Here is a 17837-nt window from a genome sequence, read left to right as displayed (position 1 = left end):
GGCGGAGCTGGAGGCCGCCTTCTCTTTTTCAAGGGCGGCCTTAGCCTCCTCGGCCTCGGATTTTGCGGTATCCAGCGTGGCCCGAGCAGTCCTGGCCTCCTCGAGTTTGGCCGTTGCAGCGGCTAGGGCGGTCTTGTTAGCCTTGGCCTCTTCCAGCTTGGGGCGGGACGCTTCCAGCTCGCCCCGCGCGGCCGCCAAGGCATCCCTGGGCTCCTGTTCCTGCTTTTGAGAAGTCTTCAGGGCGGCCAAAGTAGTTTGATGGGCTGCTAAAACAGCCTGATGTTCGCCCCTCATGTCCTCGAGGCGAGCCTTGGACCTGGATATGCTCCAGTGGAGAGCCAAGGCACCCTACAAAGCAAAGAGGCAACTGCCTTAGAAAAGAAAAAAGAAGGAACGTACGATGCATGGAAACCAAAGGGTACAAAGTGTAAAACCGGCTTACCGTTAGAGCCATTCCCAATGAAGACCCCATCACGCTCTCCGGGCTCCTTGTTTCGATCGCCCGCAGGTCCCTTTCGGTGGCGCCATAGTAGTGGTCGACGGTGTAGGTCGCCGTCTCGTACACCGTCCCCCGAAAGATGTTGGGAATTTTCTCCAGGGCCGGGGGGTCCATCGGAATACGCACCTCGAGGGCTGCGATTGCCAAAATCCTGGGATCCGTCCCCGTGTCCCAAACAAAGGCCGGAGCTCGTGGAGGGGGCGGGGGCATCTTCTCCACTGCGACAGGAGGTGGAGGTACCTTGGCCTGGGCAGCTGGGGTCTGGTCTCTCCCCTCTGTAGGGGACTTGGTTGGGGTCCCAACGACCTTCTTCGCCACCCAGAGCTTCTTCATTCTGGGCCCAAAGGCCCCATCAGAGGAGTTCCATCTGGCGAACATAGCTCGCAGGTCTCTATTCCCGGGCTGAGACATTTCCTCTGGCAAAACAAAGACAACATTAATATACAAGTAAGCATTCATGCAAGAACAAAAATAAGGGGGGAAAAGCGGAACTCAAGTATATATATATTGAAAGGGATCCTACCCCCCGAGTTAGAAGAGGAATCTATGGTCATGACCATCGGCCCCGGAGCTTCTGTGGGGGAATCTAAGACAATGACTTCGCGGGCTGGTACGGGTTCTGGGTCTGAAACTGGCTCGGGACTAGACTCTTCTACGTACTGCCTAAGACCCAGAGCTACGATACCCTCCCAGAGTGGGGGCCATGACCGAAGATTGGTCCCATACTCCTTAAATAAGGCCGACCTAAAGGCCAAAGTGTTTTCTACGACTACAGTACCCTTAGGACGGCTACTCTCGTAATCCAGCACGAGCCGGTTGACACACTGGACTAGGGTTACGTCGAGATCGGGGTTGTTTTGATGGTGTTGGACGGGCTGATTGGGATTAAACCTAGCTAGTCGAGGATCGGCGGTGGCCCTATCTAAGCCCCTGAACATGTAAGGATTACCTTGTCCAGAGGGACCTGCAGCTGCTCTGGACCAGATCCTCTCCTCGTCCGTTCTTTGGGCGACCTCCAGCGCCCGCTTCCTCCCCCTCCTTACGAGGGGCACATCGTCCTCCTCGTCCTCTTCCTCTCCTTCCCCCACAGCCTCCTCCTCAAATATGGGCCTCATCTCGCGAGCTGGGGGAAGCCCCTGGGGCCTCCTAAGGGCCAAAGTCTGGCCTGGAGAGATTAGCTTGCATGCCAGCATCGTCTCGTCTGTCACGAGCTGGCGATAGTCCTTTTCACTGGGGGGCAAGCCCGCCAGAGTCTCGTACTGATTCTCGAGGATCATAGACTTATCTGCCCTTGCGAAAATGGCTGCAGAATTGTTCCAAGTCAGAAGCTAATAAAAGAGAGCTAATCGATACTTAGCTTACGAGCTAAGAGTAAGAGGTACTTACGAGGATGGTTGAAGTAGTGCAGTTCGTAGTTACGAAACCCCTTGGACATAAAGAACTGGTCTTTGAAGTCGTTGGGGTGGCTGGGCAGCTCGATGATCGCAGCCGTATTTGGAAATCGGGTCAAGTAATAGAACCCGTCACCTCGCCCCCGCTGCTCCGGGCTGGCCTTGAGGCAGAAAAAATATAGGATATCTGCCGGAGTGGGGACCTCCCACTCCTGTTTCAAGAATATATATCTTAACCCCGCCAACAAACGGTAGGAGTTGAGGGGGAGCTGGAAAGGAGCCAACCTGACGTAGTTGAGGAAGTTGGCGAAGTATTGGTCCAGCGGGAGGAAGGCCCCAGCCTAGAATTGCTCGTCACTCCAGGCTGCGAACTCGTCGTCGAGCGGCGCACAGCTCCGCTCACCTTCCGCAGGAGGTCGGGCAATCAGGGCGCCCCTCCCCAGCTCGATGTTGTGGGAAAGGAATATTCTATTCACTTTCCCCTGGTCAGTGATCTTCCAGACGATCCTCTCGGCCTCGAAGAAAGCATCGAGCGCCACCTCGAGCACCTGGTCCACGGCCGGCCCAAAGACGGGGATTGGGGAGTCTGTCATCACCTCATTTCCTTTGGATTATTGGGAGGATGAGCTACCTACGATCCGCTTAGGAGCGTTCTTCTTGGGTCCCATCTAGTCGCCTAGCGAACAAAAGGAGAAATTTCAGAAAAGGCGACCTAAGCATAAGGAAGAGTATAAAGGGGTGTTTCCTTTGCACGGGCTGAGGTAGTCTCAGCCCGTGGAGAGTGAGACCACGCGATTCTCTGAACACGCGCCTGTGCTCCCACAAGATCCCCGATTACTCAGAATTCATGTGTCAGGAGGGTCAGGATAGAAATTTGCCTTGGGGGGAAAGTTTCAGTAGGCAAAGGGTGCAAAACCGCCTGTGAAGCATGTCCCCTAAGCTACTCGGTTTTGCACCCAAAGTACTGAATATTTACCAAAAATCCTACCCAGAAGATTTCCCCAGAAAATGCACCCTATAAACCATGCTCCTAAATGGTTTTCTTCTACAAGAGGTACCCTAACCTAAAAGCTTTCTCCCTTCATACCCACAAAAAACCAACAAAACCTTGCATGCAACTACAGGTAGAACACCACTACTTTTTTTTAGCAATAAAAAAGTCATTGAATGTAGAACACCACTTTTGAAAAAGAAGTTACATAGAAAACGCCCTTCGGACAGAGAAATAAATAGTCTAATTGAGGAAAAAAAACAGAAAATACTGTTATGCATAAGCTATCTAGGCCCACGTACTCTGAGAAAAAAATTATCCAAGAAAATCTTAAATATTATGAAAATCCAATATGTAATTAGATTGGATCGATTTTTAATTAGATTTTGACCTTGTCATTTATTATTCAATCTAATCCAATTAAAATTCAATCTAATCCAATTGTAATTTGATATTCAACTTTTTGTATTTGGATTGGATTAGATTGGTTCAGTGTAGTTGCATTGGTTTTGATATTTCCCAACCCTAATTTCCACTACTAATCCTATTTTTACAAAAACAAAATTAGCTAAGCAACTTACAATTAGTGATCAAGCAAAAGTAAGTAGACAATATAAGCATCCTTAAAAGAATAAAACTTTCATTGCTAAAAACATATCCATAAAACATCAATTGAAAATCATATTCTAGGGTTCATCCCAAATTCTAACTACATCTATTTATTTCTTTGTTAAAAAAATTTAGATCACTTGTAAACTCAATTTTTTTTTGTATATGCCTTAATTACATATATTACTTATTGGGTTCTTACCTCAGGTCTGAGTGGAACATATAATAAGAATGACTCTCAAGCACGATCCCGATTCTGAACCCTTAGTGGTAAGTGTACGCCCTGATTTTCCAGCGGGCTATTAGCGAACTGAGATATGGCCTAATTATATCAGCCACGTGGATACCCCATGACTGGAGCTTCCGTCGTCAGGTCCTGCCTCTTTAGCTCGAGATAATCAAAAGGTTCGTCAAGATCACTCAAGGGCCGAATCAGAACCATGAAGGCCGCAGGTCGAGAAGGCATCCAGCTCGGGGTACGAACTGGAATTGGAAGCTATGACCTTTTCCATAATTTGTCATCCTGACCCCCTAATCAAGGCCCTAAGCCTTATTAATTAATTTGGGACGTTACATAGATATTTTATTACTTTCCTAGATGATTTCTTTAGGTTCACATATGTTTATTTAAGAGCAAAGATGAAGCATTTAATGTGTTTAAAGTCTATAAAACAGAAGTCGAAAATGAAAGAGAAAGGAAAATAAAAGTACTTAGAAGTGATAGGGGTGGTGAATATTTTTCAATTGATTTCAACTTGTTTTGTAAAGAGCATGGAATAATACATGAATGTACCTCCCCACACACTCCACAACAAAATGGTATAGCGAAAAGAAAAAATAAAACATTTCTTGAAATGATTAATGCGATGCTATTACATTCAAAATTGATGAGTTTTAATTTGTGGGGTGAAGACTTTATATCCGCATGTCATATATATAATCTCATTCCCATGAAGAAAAATAATATATCTCCACATGAGTTATGGAAAGGAAAAAAACCAAATATTGGTCATCTTAAAGTATAGGGGTGTCTTGCTTATTGCAAGAGCAAGGACCCTAAAAGGACCAAGTTGGGTCCAAGGGCTGTAAGGTGTACATTTGTGGGTTATGCCTCAAATAACAAAGTTTATAGATTGTTACACTTGGAGTCTATTGTGATAATCGAATCAAGAGAGGTTCAGTTCTTTGAGAACATGTCATGTGATGACACCAAATCAAAAGAGCCTATTCAAATTAGAGAGCCTCAAGAAGAGACTCCTAAAATGGTTGATGAACAACCTTTATTTCTGAGAAGAAGTCAAAGGCTTAAAGACTTGGGATCAAGTGAAAAGAGCTCTCAAGTAGAGACATTATATCTTGTTGAAGGAAATAATGAAGAAGTTACATGGAACTATCTAATAGACTAATAGTACTTCAAATAGAAGATGATCCTAAAACTTTTAAAGAAGCTATGTCCTCAAGAGACAAATTTAGTCATATCAAAATCAAATAGGCAAATACACAATTCGATACAAACATGAAGCTTGAAAAGAATGAAGGAAGAACGGTGACTCAATTGGAATATGCAAGTGCAATAGGTAGCCTAATGTACATCGCTCATTGAACTAGAGCGGACATTGCATATGCAGTTAGTAAATTAGTAGGTTTGCTAGAAATCCAAGTATCAAGCATTAGAAGGCTATTGAAAGGATTCTAGGATGCTACCAAAAAATATTGCCTTCACTATCCTATTAAAATGTGATAATCAAGCTACTCTTACTAGAGTATATATAATAGTGTGTACAATGGGAAGTCTAGACATATAAGTCTAAGACATGAATATGTGAGACAATTGATTCAAGATGGAATCGTATCTATCTCATATATTAAGGCTAATGAGAACTTAGATGATCCATTTATAAAACCTATTGTGAGAAGGTTAGTAAGTTCCACTTTAAAAAGGGGACTAAAACTCATAGAATAAGAAATTCACCAATGATGGCAACCCAACTCCAACCTTGTTAATATCAATGGAAAGAGCTCAGTGGGTAAGAAAAAGTCATTGATAAGTAAATAGTTCTAATACTAAAACAACTATGAGTTCCATCCAAGATGGTTAATGTTGGTTGCTACCGAATGAGGGTTAAACCAATCAATTTTTAATGAAGTTTAGTTGAGTGCAACAAGCATCTATAAAGGTAGCAAAGATGTTGTAAGAACTTAACTTATGTGAACTTAGAGGTGGTGCCACCTCTCATAGAAGATGGAGTTTCTTGCCAGAAAGTTCATGCAAGAATGAGCGCATGACCATATTAATGCTAAGCGAGAAAAGTGGAAAAATGAATGATCAAGTGGAGGTGTGTGAGGTATCACCGATAAGGAATACTTGGTTCAAGCTTTTAAGAAACCAATGATTTCGATAAGACTTTGTGGTATTTTCACTAAATTAAAGTTCAAGTCGAAAGACACTTTATTTTAGGTACCAATAATCTTTTGACCTAGAGGAAGAAGTTTGTATTTACCAAGCAGGGGAATGTTATGATCGATTAAAATACAATTTCCAAGTGGGCTTACACAAGTTAGATGTAAAATACTAAATGGTTTCACATAGTGAATATGTGAAAATTGACTTTTTGTTATAGACATTTAAAAATTGTGTTTTTGGGTCAAAAGTGATACATTGAGATATCTAAAGGTGCCCAAAATGTTTGGAGCATTTGGAGGTCTTTAAGGTTACTTTTGAGAAGTTGGACATGCCTAAGTGGCGTTGTGTCGCCACCTTGAAGGAGATGCATAGCAGGTGACGCATCGCCTATTGGTGATGCATCACCTGACAGTGTCTGTACAAATACGTGTTTTAAGCTCCGAATGATGTGGTTAGAAGCTCTATTCCTATTGGTTTAACTTAATGATGTTAGGAACGAGTTACCTAATATGCAGCAGAATGGTGGTGGGTTAGCCCAGTGTACAACAAAAATTTTGTAACATATTTAAACTACTTTTAAATATGCGGATCCATTAATATACATGCATTAATCATAAGCAACAATAAAAAGAACATGCATCTTGATTCCTATCAAGTGTCCTTGTTATCTTTTCGTAAAATGAACGAACTTCCTATCCAAGCTGCTCTCAAGTACTCACACCAAGATCTTCCACAATATTCTCTACACCTCAAGAAGTGTGTGGGCACTTAGAGAATAAATGATGATATATTTCTGATTCAACTTGATGTACTCAACACATGAGATCAAGAGATAAGACCTGAGAGTGGTTCTGTATCTTTTCAGGGATAGATAGAAAAACATCATTTTTTTCTTTAGAGCAAATAATTATGTATTGAGTATTTTTATTTTCTCATAATTCTAACTTAAATAGAAAATATTCAAATTTAAAAAAATAAATCTGTAACTAATTTACAATTTACATTTTAATTAATTAATTATCTTATTAATGAAAATATCAAAAAACTAACTTTTGAATTTTCCATTAATTAATTAATTAAATAAAAGTAAAAAATCTATCCCTGAAATATATATGCTCACACCACACACAGTCCAGAGACTGTGTGTGTCGTGCAACACCCTATAAATTAAGGATATTTGATTTTTCCACAATTATTTAATTATTTATTCAAACTACCTTATCAGATAACATCCAACAACCTAATAATTAATTCAAATTTGAATTTATTATCTTTTTTATCTAATTATCAAATATAATTAGTTATTTGAATAAATATCATCTTTTAAATTCAAATCCAATTTGAACTTATAAGATTATTATCTCCCACTCAAATAAAGATATTTAATTAATTCTACCAATTAATTAAAACGAATTTTAATTAATACTAATTTCAAAAAATAAATATTAATTTTATTATAATTTCGAAAATTATAAGAACTTAATTATTTATATAATTTCAAAAATTACATAATAATTAGTTATTAATTGATTTTGTTAATTATAACTAATTTGTAATTAATTAATTAATCACTATTATCACATAATTGCATATTTGGCCTGAAGAACAAATTTCTTCTTAAATATGTCTTTTTACCATTTTACTCTTTTATATCAACTCTTGCCTTGAATAGTGTTGATAGAGTCGCTGTGGGGACCTATGGACCTATAGTTCCAAGCTCCAATAAATTTGAGATTATTAATTAAACTCTTTAATTAAATAATCTTAATTTATTAATCTCACGATTACTCCACTATAAATATGAGACTGCACTCTTGTAATTATAGACATTTCATTTACTTAGTACTTTATAATAATAAAGCGTCCATTGATATAATCATTACATACAAATTAACCTTCTAATAGTGCTTCATAGTTAATTAGGAATAAAATTACCAGTTTACCCTTTTAATTATATATTGTTCCTTAAGTACCATCCACTTTACTAATGAATGTTAATTCATAACTAAATTATAAATTTGAGCTCAATAACCTTTCAGTCCCAAAAGTCAACCCTTAAGAGAACCATTATTCAATCTCTTACGAGAAGGTATAGATTCCATATTTGTATTCTATGTCCCCAATCATTTACATTAATAAGTTCCCAAAACAAAAGTTTCTAGCCTGATCATTCTGACAGAACCTAACGAGTGAATCTAAGAACTCATAAAACATAAACATGAGTTCATAGTAACTTCGGGATTAAGATCTATTAGTATATGATCATCAGTTGATATATTTAATTAATACTTTGAAACAGTATTTAACTAAGTATTAATAAACTTATCTGGTCCAGTTCTATATATTCTCTAATATATAAAGTACATCCACTAAAGTGTCCTACTACACTAGTAATCCGGATCTAGATCACATGTATTCATAATACTAGTGGACCGTACTTGCAGTAATTAATTTAAAGATTCCATAACTTTATTTTACTGCAAACTATTCAAGTTCATTTATCTCAAATACAATCCTCCCGTACCAATACGTGATTGAGATCACATATATGAACTTAGGAATTTTTCTGACATTTACTTAATATTATCACATAATAATATAGTCTATAAAATATATGCATAACAAATTCAATTTATTTATTTAAACAATGTCTACTACATATGCTTTCAGGGCACCGTTCCCAACAAATGACAGTACATACACTATAACAGGGTTATAATAGAGTTTTGATAGACTTGATCACTCTTTCAAATCTCTCTTTCAAAGCTTGTTCAATCCTAATTTTCTTTCCTATTAGAGAAAGCTCCAACCATCCATCAAGAACTAGGAAATCGATAATTTGGAGAATGATACATCTCATGTATAAGCCCTTGTTTTCTCTCCATCAAAAGTTAAATGTGGTATTTTAATAAGGGTTTGAAGCTTACAAGAAGAACAAGGAGTTTTGTTCTACCACTAGGGTTTGCATATCTTTATCTCAATCTTTTTCTTGTACTCTATCAAATATTATTGAGTGTAGATTCTTGTTATTGTGGTGGTGTAATCTCACTCTCTCCCAACACTTTTGCTGGCGTACATATACGCCAAGAAAGATTTTTTTTTTTCATCTCAGTAAAAGTCAAGAATTTTTTTTAAAATTTTAAAATTTTCTCATAGTTCGGGGACAAAAATTAAACCGTTCCTTATGTCTAAACAACGGAGTGATAAACAAAAGTCTCAACAAACTAATACTTTACAGTGTCGTTGACAATGATCGACATATATATGATCACATTATCAATGAACAAAAGTACTTCTCATCAATATAATCATTGATCTTTCAATACTAAGGGCTTAATCAAACCGTTTACTAAGTCCAAAATAACTAATAAATACTCAAACGTTCCAAAAAAACTAGTACCTTCTAGTGAGATCAACATCAATAGATACGTATAATTACATCACTTTAAGTACTAAGATACTATTAATTTGTGAAAATGTTGATTTCAGAATACTGGTGCTATCATCGACTCCTTTATTAGTTCTCAAATAATGAATAATTAGTTAATGTTCCAATAAACTATTCAGGGTTGATATATATACATTGATAGATTCAAATTATAACATGTACTTCAACTAGTTAAAGTCAATATTAATCACTAATAGCAAGATTGTGGATTTTCACATATTGTTTGTGCAATCAAACCACTGCTGATTGCGTTTGAAATAACCAATACTAAAAGGAAAACTTTGACCTAGGGGTTAAATCAACAACAATCAACATTGATCACAACATTTTAATGATTATTATCATTGTTAATCTTGGAACACTCCTAGAGAAATCAAACTGTTGATTAGGTCTTAAATAATCATTAATTTAACAAGGATTCAAGAATAGGAAGAAACTACCCTTGAAAATAAATAAAAAATTTCTTTGTATTCAATTCTACTTTTCCCGACGCAATATAGACCTTTACCGACACTTTTATGATTTTTCTCGGTGCATTGCTTTCACTTTTACGGGCACATTAACATAGTGCATCTACAAAAGATCTGAGAAAAGTGCCATCGTCAAAGTTTTCGACTTTTACTGGGGCGTTTCAGAATTGCACCTTCAAAAGGAACCTTTCCCCGTGCATAACCGAATTTCGCTTGCAAAAGTTAGTTTTACCAGCACAAAAAAAAAAAAAAAAACTAGTAAACTTGTCAATTTTTACTGATGCGTTTCATGAAACACACTAACAAAAAATAAATTTCTTGTAGTGAATGTACATAATATCTAGAAAAAAATATATTATGTTTAATAGGACACTAATACATATTTTACTTTAACCTAAATATATTCTTCCTTAATCAAAACATTTACTTCTATATCACATTTTATCTTTATTATTAGTTTGTTGTATTTTTATTATTTTGGTGAACACTTTAATTATTAACTTTATTAGGATTCTTTATTATAATATTTAATTGTTACAATAGACATAAATCGCTTACACCGCACCAAACCCTATTTTTGTGGCTTGGTTTTAAGTTCTATGTGATGTGAGTGTGGTTTGAAAAATTGCTCAAACAACAACATATGTAGTGGCAGTCTAATAAATTAGTAAAAGGTTGCACTGCCTCCACCTCGAACATGCTAATCTAATTGATAAAAAGAAAAAGGAAAAGCCGTAACAGAACAAATTGTCCAAGACAATCTTAATATTGTAAACACCCAATATATTGACTAAAGACTGAGACTTGGGACAATATATATATTTATATTGACTAAAGACTGAAAGACCCAATTAAAGAACACTCAATACTTATGTGTGAACTCCTAAAAGAAGCACGTGTGAATGCTCTGAAGATCATCCATTGGCTACATTATTGACTAATAATAATTAGGAATTAATATTAAGGCCCAAAAAAAGAGAAGGAAACTTCTGTTCTGCTTCTGCATGAGCTATCTATGCCCCCGGTCACAGAAAAAGTTGTCTTAATATTGTGCACATCCAATATATTCACTAAAGACTGAAAGACCCAATGAATGAACGCTCAGGGTGAACGCAAGATCACCCATCGACTACGTTATTGACTATATAATTAGGAATTAATATTAAGGCCCATAGAAGCTAGCTTACTCTATATATACCTGGCAAAATTCTAAGTGCAATAACCCTGGGTGATAGTAGTAAAGAAGTATATATAGCTACTAATATATCTAATTAGTAATTAATAGATTATATTAACATATGATGATGAAGAGTAGAAGTATTTCATCCGTAGTCTTGGTGGCAGTGGCCGTGGTGGTTTTGGTGGTTGCGCCGCCAATGGTGAAAGCAGTGACTTCAAATCAGTGCAAGGAGGAGCGGAGGCAGCTGGTGAACGAGTGCAGACCAGTGCTATTCGGGCAAGACCCATCGAACAACTGCTGCCGACGTGTGAGGGTAATCCATACGGAGTGCACCTGCCCCTATCTCACCCCAAAGTTTGCTAATCTAATTAACCTTGAGCGAACCGCCAAACAAATCCGAAGTTGTGGAAGGAACATGCCTCACAACTTTAAATGCGGCAGTGAGTATATTTAATTTACCACCTATAGATATATATAAAGTAAAAAATTTGGGTATTAATCACTACATAGGTATTTTAAGTATTCTTATTATATGAATAAGTTGTAATTATTTTTTTACATGACTGTGAATGTGTATAATTTAGTTACAAAAGATCTCTCAGAAATTCTCAAAAAATTACCAATAATTTAGGATTTAACCTTAGCTTATTATGTATACATACACACTTGCGCTTTCGGTTCGTATAGCTTAGCTTTTCTTAATTAATACTGGATTATATATTTTTTCCTGCTGCAGGTGCTACTTTTCCATGATGAGAGAAAATGTTCCAAAATACCTAAAGCTTTCAAATATGCCTACGTCCCACCAATAATGTAATGCGCTTGTGTCTATGGGTGTTGTAATAAGAAATTGAATTACATTCTCTATGTATTATTCAATTAAGATATGTATCACGGTTCGTATGTGAAGATCTGTGTCAATTAAGCTTTTCATTATCTCTATATAATTGAATTATAAATTTCAGAACATGATATATATGTATATATGTTCTCAACACTCATCACGTAAAAGAGTACTAGAGCCAACAAGGCTAATTATCAAGTGACTAGCTAACAAACCAAACAAGTAGTAATAACCATATATAGAAAAGGATGCCTCGATATTGATCTTGGTCATTCGAACTCTTTTGATGAAATGATGTAGATTGATAAGATTTCTTATTGTAAAGTCTTCATCTAATTAAGATTACAACACAAATCTCCACCTTATTTTTAGCAAATGAGGGGGACTCAAATAGTGGAAAGAACTTGTTCGTCTTAGCGTCATGAAATACCAAATTATGTCGGTTCAATGTTGAGCTAATTCAAATGCTTTTTTAATTTGTTTACTGGTAGAATCAAATTCAAATACCATATCAATTGGGCTTGAACTCTAATGAGATTTTCTGAAGATTAATGATCCCTTCAAACACATGATCATAGATGAAATGGTACTTGACATCGGAGTGCTTCTGGAGATTATTAATGAATGAACCTTTGTTGTCGATTGCCTTACATTTTTAGTCGGTTGAAGCTTGCTTGAGGTGATGAGGTTATGCCTCTTAATTTTTTTTTTTATTGTCCTCCTTATTTGTTTAATGAAGTGTCGAGTTCGAGGAGGCTATTCTACTCCTTGTTTTGTATTCGTGTGGAGCTGAGACTACGATGATGTAAATTATGTGTCAATTTTAGCTCAAAAAAATGAGAGAATATTATATTTGGTTTAACTTTTGTAATTGTGTTTTAATGCATTAATTTGGTGTAAATTAACTTAAAAAACCAACAAAAGTCAAGTATATATAAAAATAAATAAATAAATAAAAGTTAATGTCAAAAGAGTAAATTAAAAAATGTGAGATATTTATTATCTAAATTTGACATAAAATATAATCAAATTTGGCACAACTTATAGTACGTGTCAAATTTAGCACACATTTTGATCACCATTAAAATCTCATTTTATCAAGATGTGTTTAAAAAATAGCAACATGCCACTTTTATAACTCTCCACTGTAGCTAGGTGCATTGAGGTTGAGGTGGCTATTGAGCTTCGTAATCTCTCTCAATATATATTGCCATTTGATTCAAGAAATCTTCCCAACAACATTCATGAGTTCCTCTAGTGGGTCTTAGATAAAGTTTTTTGGGCTTTAGGTTTCAAATTGAGCCTTGGACCTTTGCTCCCAAATTCATTGTTCATCGCTTGGTTTCATCCCCAACAATTTGCCCGCTATTATTTTGACAAAAGTATTTTATTAAGAAACTATTCAATTGTTGCATTGATATTCATGTGTATGTCTACATAGGGCTAGTTTGGGACTGCTACAGCCTACACAATAATCAGTTGCAGTTGTGCTGTGGGAAAAACGGCTGAAGAATCAAGCTGTTGAGTGTTTGATAAATTATAGATTTAAAAGTATTGTGAGTTGGAAAAGTTATACAAGAGTGTTTGATAATATATATAATTAAAGTGTTGTTAAATATAAAAAGGCCAAGATAGATATTGTTGACGCAATTTTCCGCCAACAGGGAATTAAGAAATCTGATTAGAAAGATTAAGCTTATTCATAAACCGTAAATGTAAACTCACAAAATTTTAATGTGCTTCAATGGTTAAAATTCAAGTATTCCACGAGTCACTCTTATTCTTGTTTAGGAACTCTTGAAGAGCTTGTTTATGACAATTTTAGCAGTGTTTTGGCATACAAGATGTCACTCTTTTGTTGTCAATTTCTCTTGTGATGGACAATATTTGGTAATTGTACAATAAATGGTAACATACAAAATTAGGTAACTTCCAAAAACTGGATACGTAAATACCATAATTAAGCCTATTGTCGTTTACATTGATCAATAAATGTATATAACGATTATACACACATATTTCCCATATTGGACATCCGAGTCTGTTGGGATTCTTTCATATCGCGTCTTTAACCCACCTTGAGCTAGATGTCACTCTCGAACTAGATACGATTGGAGTAGGACGACTTGACTTAGATAATGCTCGGGCTTGACGAGGGCGATCTAGACACTCGACACCCCTCGATCTCTGTCATTGGTATTCCAAATGATCTGGAGGATCCTGGACTGTCCAAAACTCAATGACACATCCTCGAGCTATTTGGTTTGGAGCTAAAGAGACATCTCCGAAGCCTTGTAGCCTTTATTGATTACGTGTCACCTATACCCCGAGCAAGAAAATTGAGCTCGTATTTTTAGGGTACAACATTTTCCCATAAAGTCCCTGCTCGTGTATGATGTCACTTCTGACATGCACAGTAGGGTCATTTTTGCTTTTGTTGTGAGAAAACATGTCAACCCACTCACTGGAGTATGGGACACATGTCTTCTTATTATGGGAGTGTGTTCGGGTTTCGAGTACTGTGACAGTCGTCTTGTCAACCTTTTGCTACTGTTTGGTTTATTTAATCTTGACCCTCGAATCTCAATCTGCTTTACTCGTGCAACCCATATTTATCCCCAAATTTGATGTATAAATAGGAGAACAAAACCTTGCATTCACCACATTTGCATTCAAATTTCCCTTTCTTCTTTCTCTACAAAAATTTTCAGAAACCCTCTAACTTTCTTTCCTCTCAGAAATCCCTTCAACAGTTACCTCCTAGATTTTCTACAATCTTCGCTGTTCTTAGTCCTTTTACAATCTCAATCAAGAACCAATGAGTAAGTACACTCCTACGTTAGTTTAATGTTCTTTTTACTCATTTTTGACAAGTTTATGAAATTTTCCAGTGTGGTTTTACCTTATTTTGGTTCTACAGGGGTTCAGTTTGGGTTATACTAGGCGAAAACAAATAGGACTAGAAACGATTAAGTTAAACAAATAAAAAAGGTAATTTTCTGGGTTTTTCTAGATTTAGAGGATGAATGTACGAGTTTTAGCCTGTAAATTGAAGGGTTTAGGCTGAAATCCTGGTAACCTAGGGGACACGATACTAAGGTTGTTTTGCTTTAAACCACTTTTCGAAACCACCGTGTTCTACACATGAATCCCGAAGCTTCAGAACCTTTATGAGATTAGGATGTGAGAATCAAGGGTGCACGTGAGGCTAGGCGTCAAGGTATTAAACCTGAACTTAGCCCATAGATACTTTAGGTCGAGTAGTAAAGCCTTACAATCTTAGATCACCATTTCTTCCGTTATTATAACAAGGTTGCATCCCTAGGTCGCTTCTAACGAGTCATTCTGTAATCAGGAAAACCTTAAACAATTGTTATGGCCTTTCAAAAGAAAATAACTGCTACAGGCTCTTCTTCTCAAAGCAAGGATAAACAGGCTGCCTCCGACACCCCCATCCCCCACTATGGTCCCGTGGTGGAGAAGGAGGTCGAGGTAAGACTTGACAGTTTCTTCGAGGCCGAGAGGACCGTGTCTCGTATTACTTCTCAAGCCAAAGTGAATAAAATAATGCTAAGTCACGGGATCGAGATGCACCCCAACTTATATGCTCGACCTCCATTGGAGGGTGAGCGAAGTTGTGCCCCGTTGGAGGATGACTTTGGTGCCTGGAGTGATGAACACTTGAAGGTACGTAGGTGCCTTCCTCTCGCTGGATTAGTACTTTGCAGACTTTTTGAACTATTTGAAGTTCACCCCATTTCAGCTCCCGCCAAATTCTTATCACCTCCTCACGAGGTTAAAGTATATATTCCTATAGAACAAGTGGCAGGTCCCCACCCTAGAGGATATCTTATATTTCTTCTGCCTGAAGGCCAATCCAGACGTTAAAACCGGTGGTGATAGTTTTTATTACCTCACCTGATTTCCCAAATCCGCCAGCATTATCGACCTCCCCAACCATCCAAATGACTTCAAATACAAGTTCTTTATGTCAATTTGATTATGGAACTGTGAACAGGTCACGATCCCAGGTCCTCACATCGAGGTGGGGAAACATTCGAACCCTTGCGTAGCTTGATCCAAGAGATAGTGAATCACATGACGGGGCATTCAAACCAGGTCAGCACCAAAGATCTGCAGGCCATAGAGGGAAACCCTCAGTGACTGTCCTTGACTCCGCGCTGGGGATGTCTTTGACCGTAAGTCCTATCCATATCCACATTCTTTAGTTCCATGTTTTCACGAACTAACCCCTCATTAATTGTTGGTGGCAGTCCTGCATGGCTCAGATTTGGGGCATTGCTGGGATCCGTGTTGAGGTTGTAATGGCCAAGGAAGCTATAGAAATCTCCCAGAATAACAAAAAATTTCAAAGGCGCGCGCGTTGGTGGTGATCTAGGGTCGCGGTTAGCTTCTGAAGAAGATCGAGGACCTTAAGCTGAAGATCTCGGAGGTCGTGGGGAAGTCCCTGTCTAAGGCCAAGGAGGATGTTGCTCGGATCGAGGAGCTTGATCTTAAGGTGAAGGGCCATGGGGCCCGGACAAAGAGCTCCTTAGAGGAAATTTTCTATTGGTTGTGGGCGTACAATTAGGACAGGGATTTCTCATTCCTCGATGTCAAACTTTGGGAGAGCTCTCTCACCAAGCTCTAGGAAGAAGCTCACGAAGACGTCTTCTAGGGTCGGAGCTGATGGAGGGGAGGAAGAGGTGTCATCCCAGGAGAAAATTTTCGGAGCTTGGGGATGATAGGGCTCTTCCAAACATATGTTTATTTTTTTGGAGGAAATATTGCAAACACTTGAAAGGAGGCCTTCTAAACCGAAACAATTGCCTTAAAGTATGGCTCGAGGTTAATTATCCTCATCCAATTTATACATACTTTCCTTATATATGTTGATTTTTTATGCTCGATCTTTCTGCTCCCCCTTTCTGTTAATTATTATCGTGTTTATAAAACTTTTAAGTTGTTATACACTTACATAGTTGTAGGGAGTGCCTTTTAGGTCGAGAAATATGCCTAATGGCTTGACAAGTTAATTTTTAGTCATTGACCTGGTTATATCCATGAGTTTTGACCGCCTATTTGCGCACGCCTGTTAGGGTTCAGACATCAGACCTGGTTTAGCTCCAGGATTTTTGTACCTAGTTGAATTCTATGAAGTTTGTTTTTGCTTTGAATTTTCTTAACTTAGTTCATATTTGGAATTTCTTTGAAAACTCGAGCTTTAAAAAGCTGCAGATTTTCCAAATTTCTAAATTCTAAGTTGCAAAAATTTACCTTAAGTTTGTCAAATATTCCAAAGACTATCAAGGGTTATATGCCCCCCAACTGATCAGAATTTAAAAATATTCTACATCGTTGTTAAATTATCAAGAATAAAACGAAAAATTCTGGGACCGTGTTAAAATTACACAACAACCTTATACTATTCAAATTCAAACAACACAAAACATGGATTTTATACTCAATTCTTACAAAAGATGAAATAAATAAAGTTTAACAAAGATTTCTTATTACTGGTAATATTTCTTGAGATGCAAGGAGTTCCAAGTTTGTGGAACCATCTCTCCATTTAACTGAGCTAGTCTGAAGGTTCCTTCCCGTAAGATCTCCGCGATCTGATAGGGTCCTTCCCGAGTACACCGTCTTTAGGGTATTTGTTAGCTAGGAATACCCTTCGAAGAACTAAATCTCCTACTTCGAGTCTCTAATCCTTGAACTTCGAGTTGAAATGATGTGTCACACTTTGTTGGTATTGGGCGAGCTGCAATTGAGATTCCTCTTATCGTTCTTCAACTAGATCCAGGGATGCATTAAATAGGTTGTGATTTTGTTCCTAGTTAAAGATTCTCTGCCAGTATGACGTCACAAAAGCCTCGACTAGTAGCATAGCTTCTCTTCCAAAAGTTAGTGAGAAGGGAGTATACATAACGGAGGTGCGATGTGAGGTCTTGTAGGCCCAGAGCACTTGTGGGAGCTGTTTAGGCCATAGCTCCTTAGT

At 37.6% G+C, this 17837-nt stretch overlaps 1 protein-coding gene across 1 annotated transcript; it reads left to right on the top strand.

Moving 5' to 3' along the window:
* The first annotated feature begins 10892 nt into the window (after window positions 1-10892).
* Window positions 10893-11961, top strand: LOC133798093 (uncharacterized). Its single transcript, XM_062236281.1, has 2 exons — window positions 10893-11432; window positions 11729-11961. Exons 1-2 carry the CDS (start codon window positions 11111-11113, stop codon window positions 11743-11745), a joined length of 339 nt encoding a protein of 112 aa, XP_062092265.1. The 5' UTR covers window positions 10893-11110; the 3' UTR covers window positions 11746-11961.
* The last annotated feature ends 5876 nt before the right edge of the window (window positions 11962-17837 follow it).

Source organism: Humulus lupulus, chromosome 8 (genome assembly GCF_963169125.1).
Source record: "Humulus lupulus chromosome 8, drHumLupu1.1, whole genome shotgun sequence".
In the NCBI taxonomy this organism is placed as follows: Eukaryota; Viridiplantae; Streptophyta; class Magnoliopsida; order Rosales; family Cannabaceae; genus Humulus; species Humulus lupulus.
The sequence above is the reverse complement of the archived record's forward strand: the minus strand, read 5'-3'. Positions and strand labels throughout refer to the sequence as shown.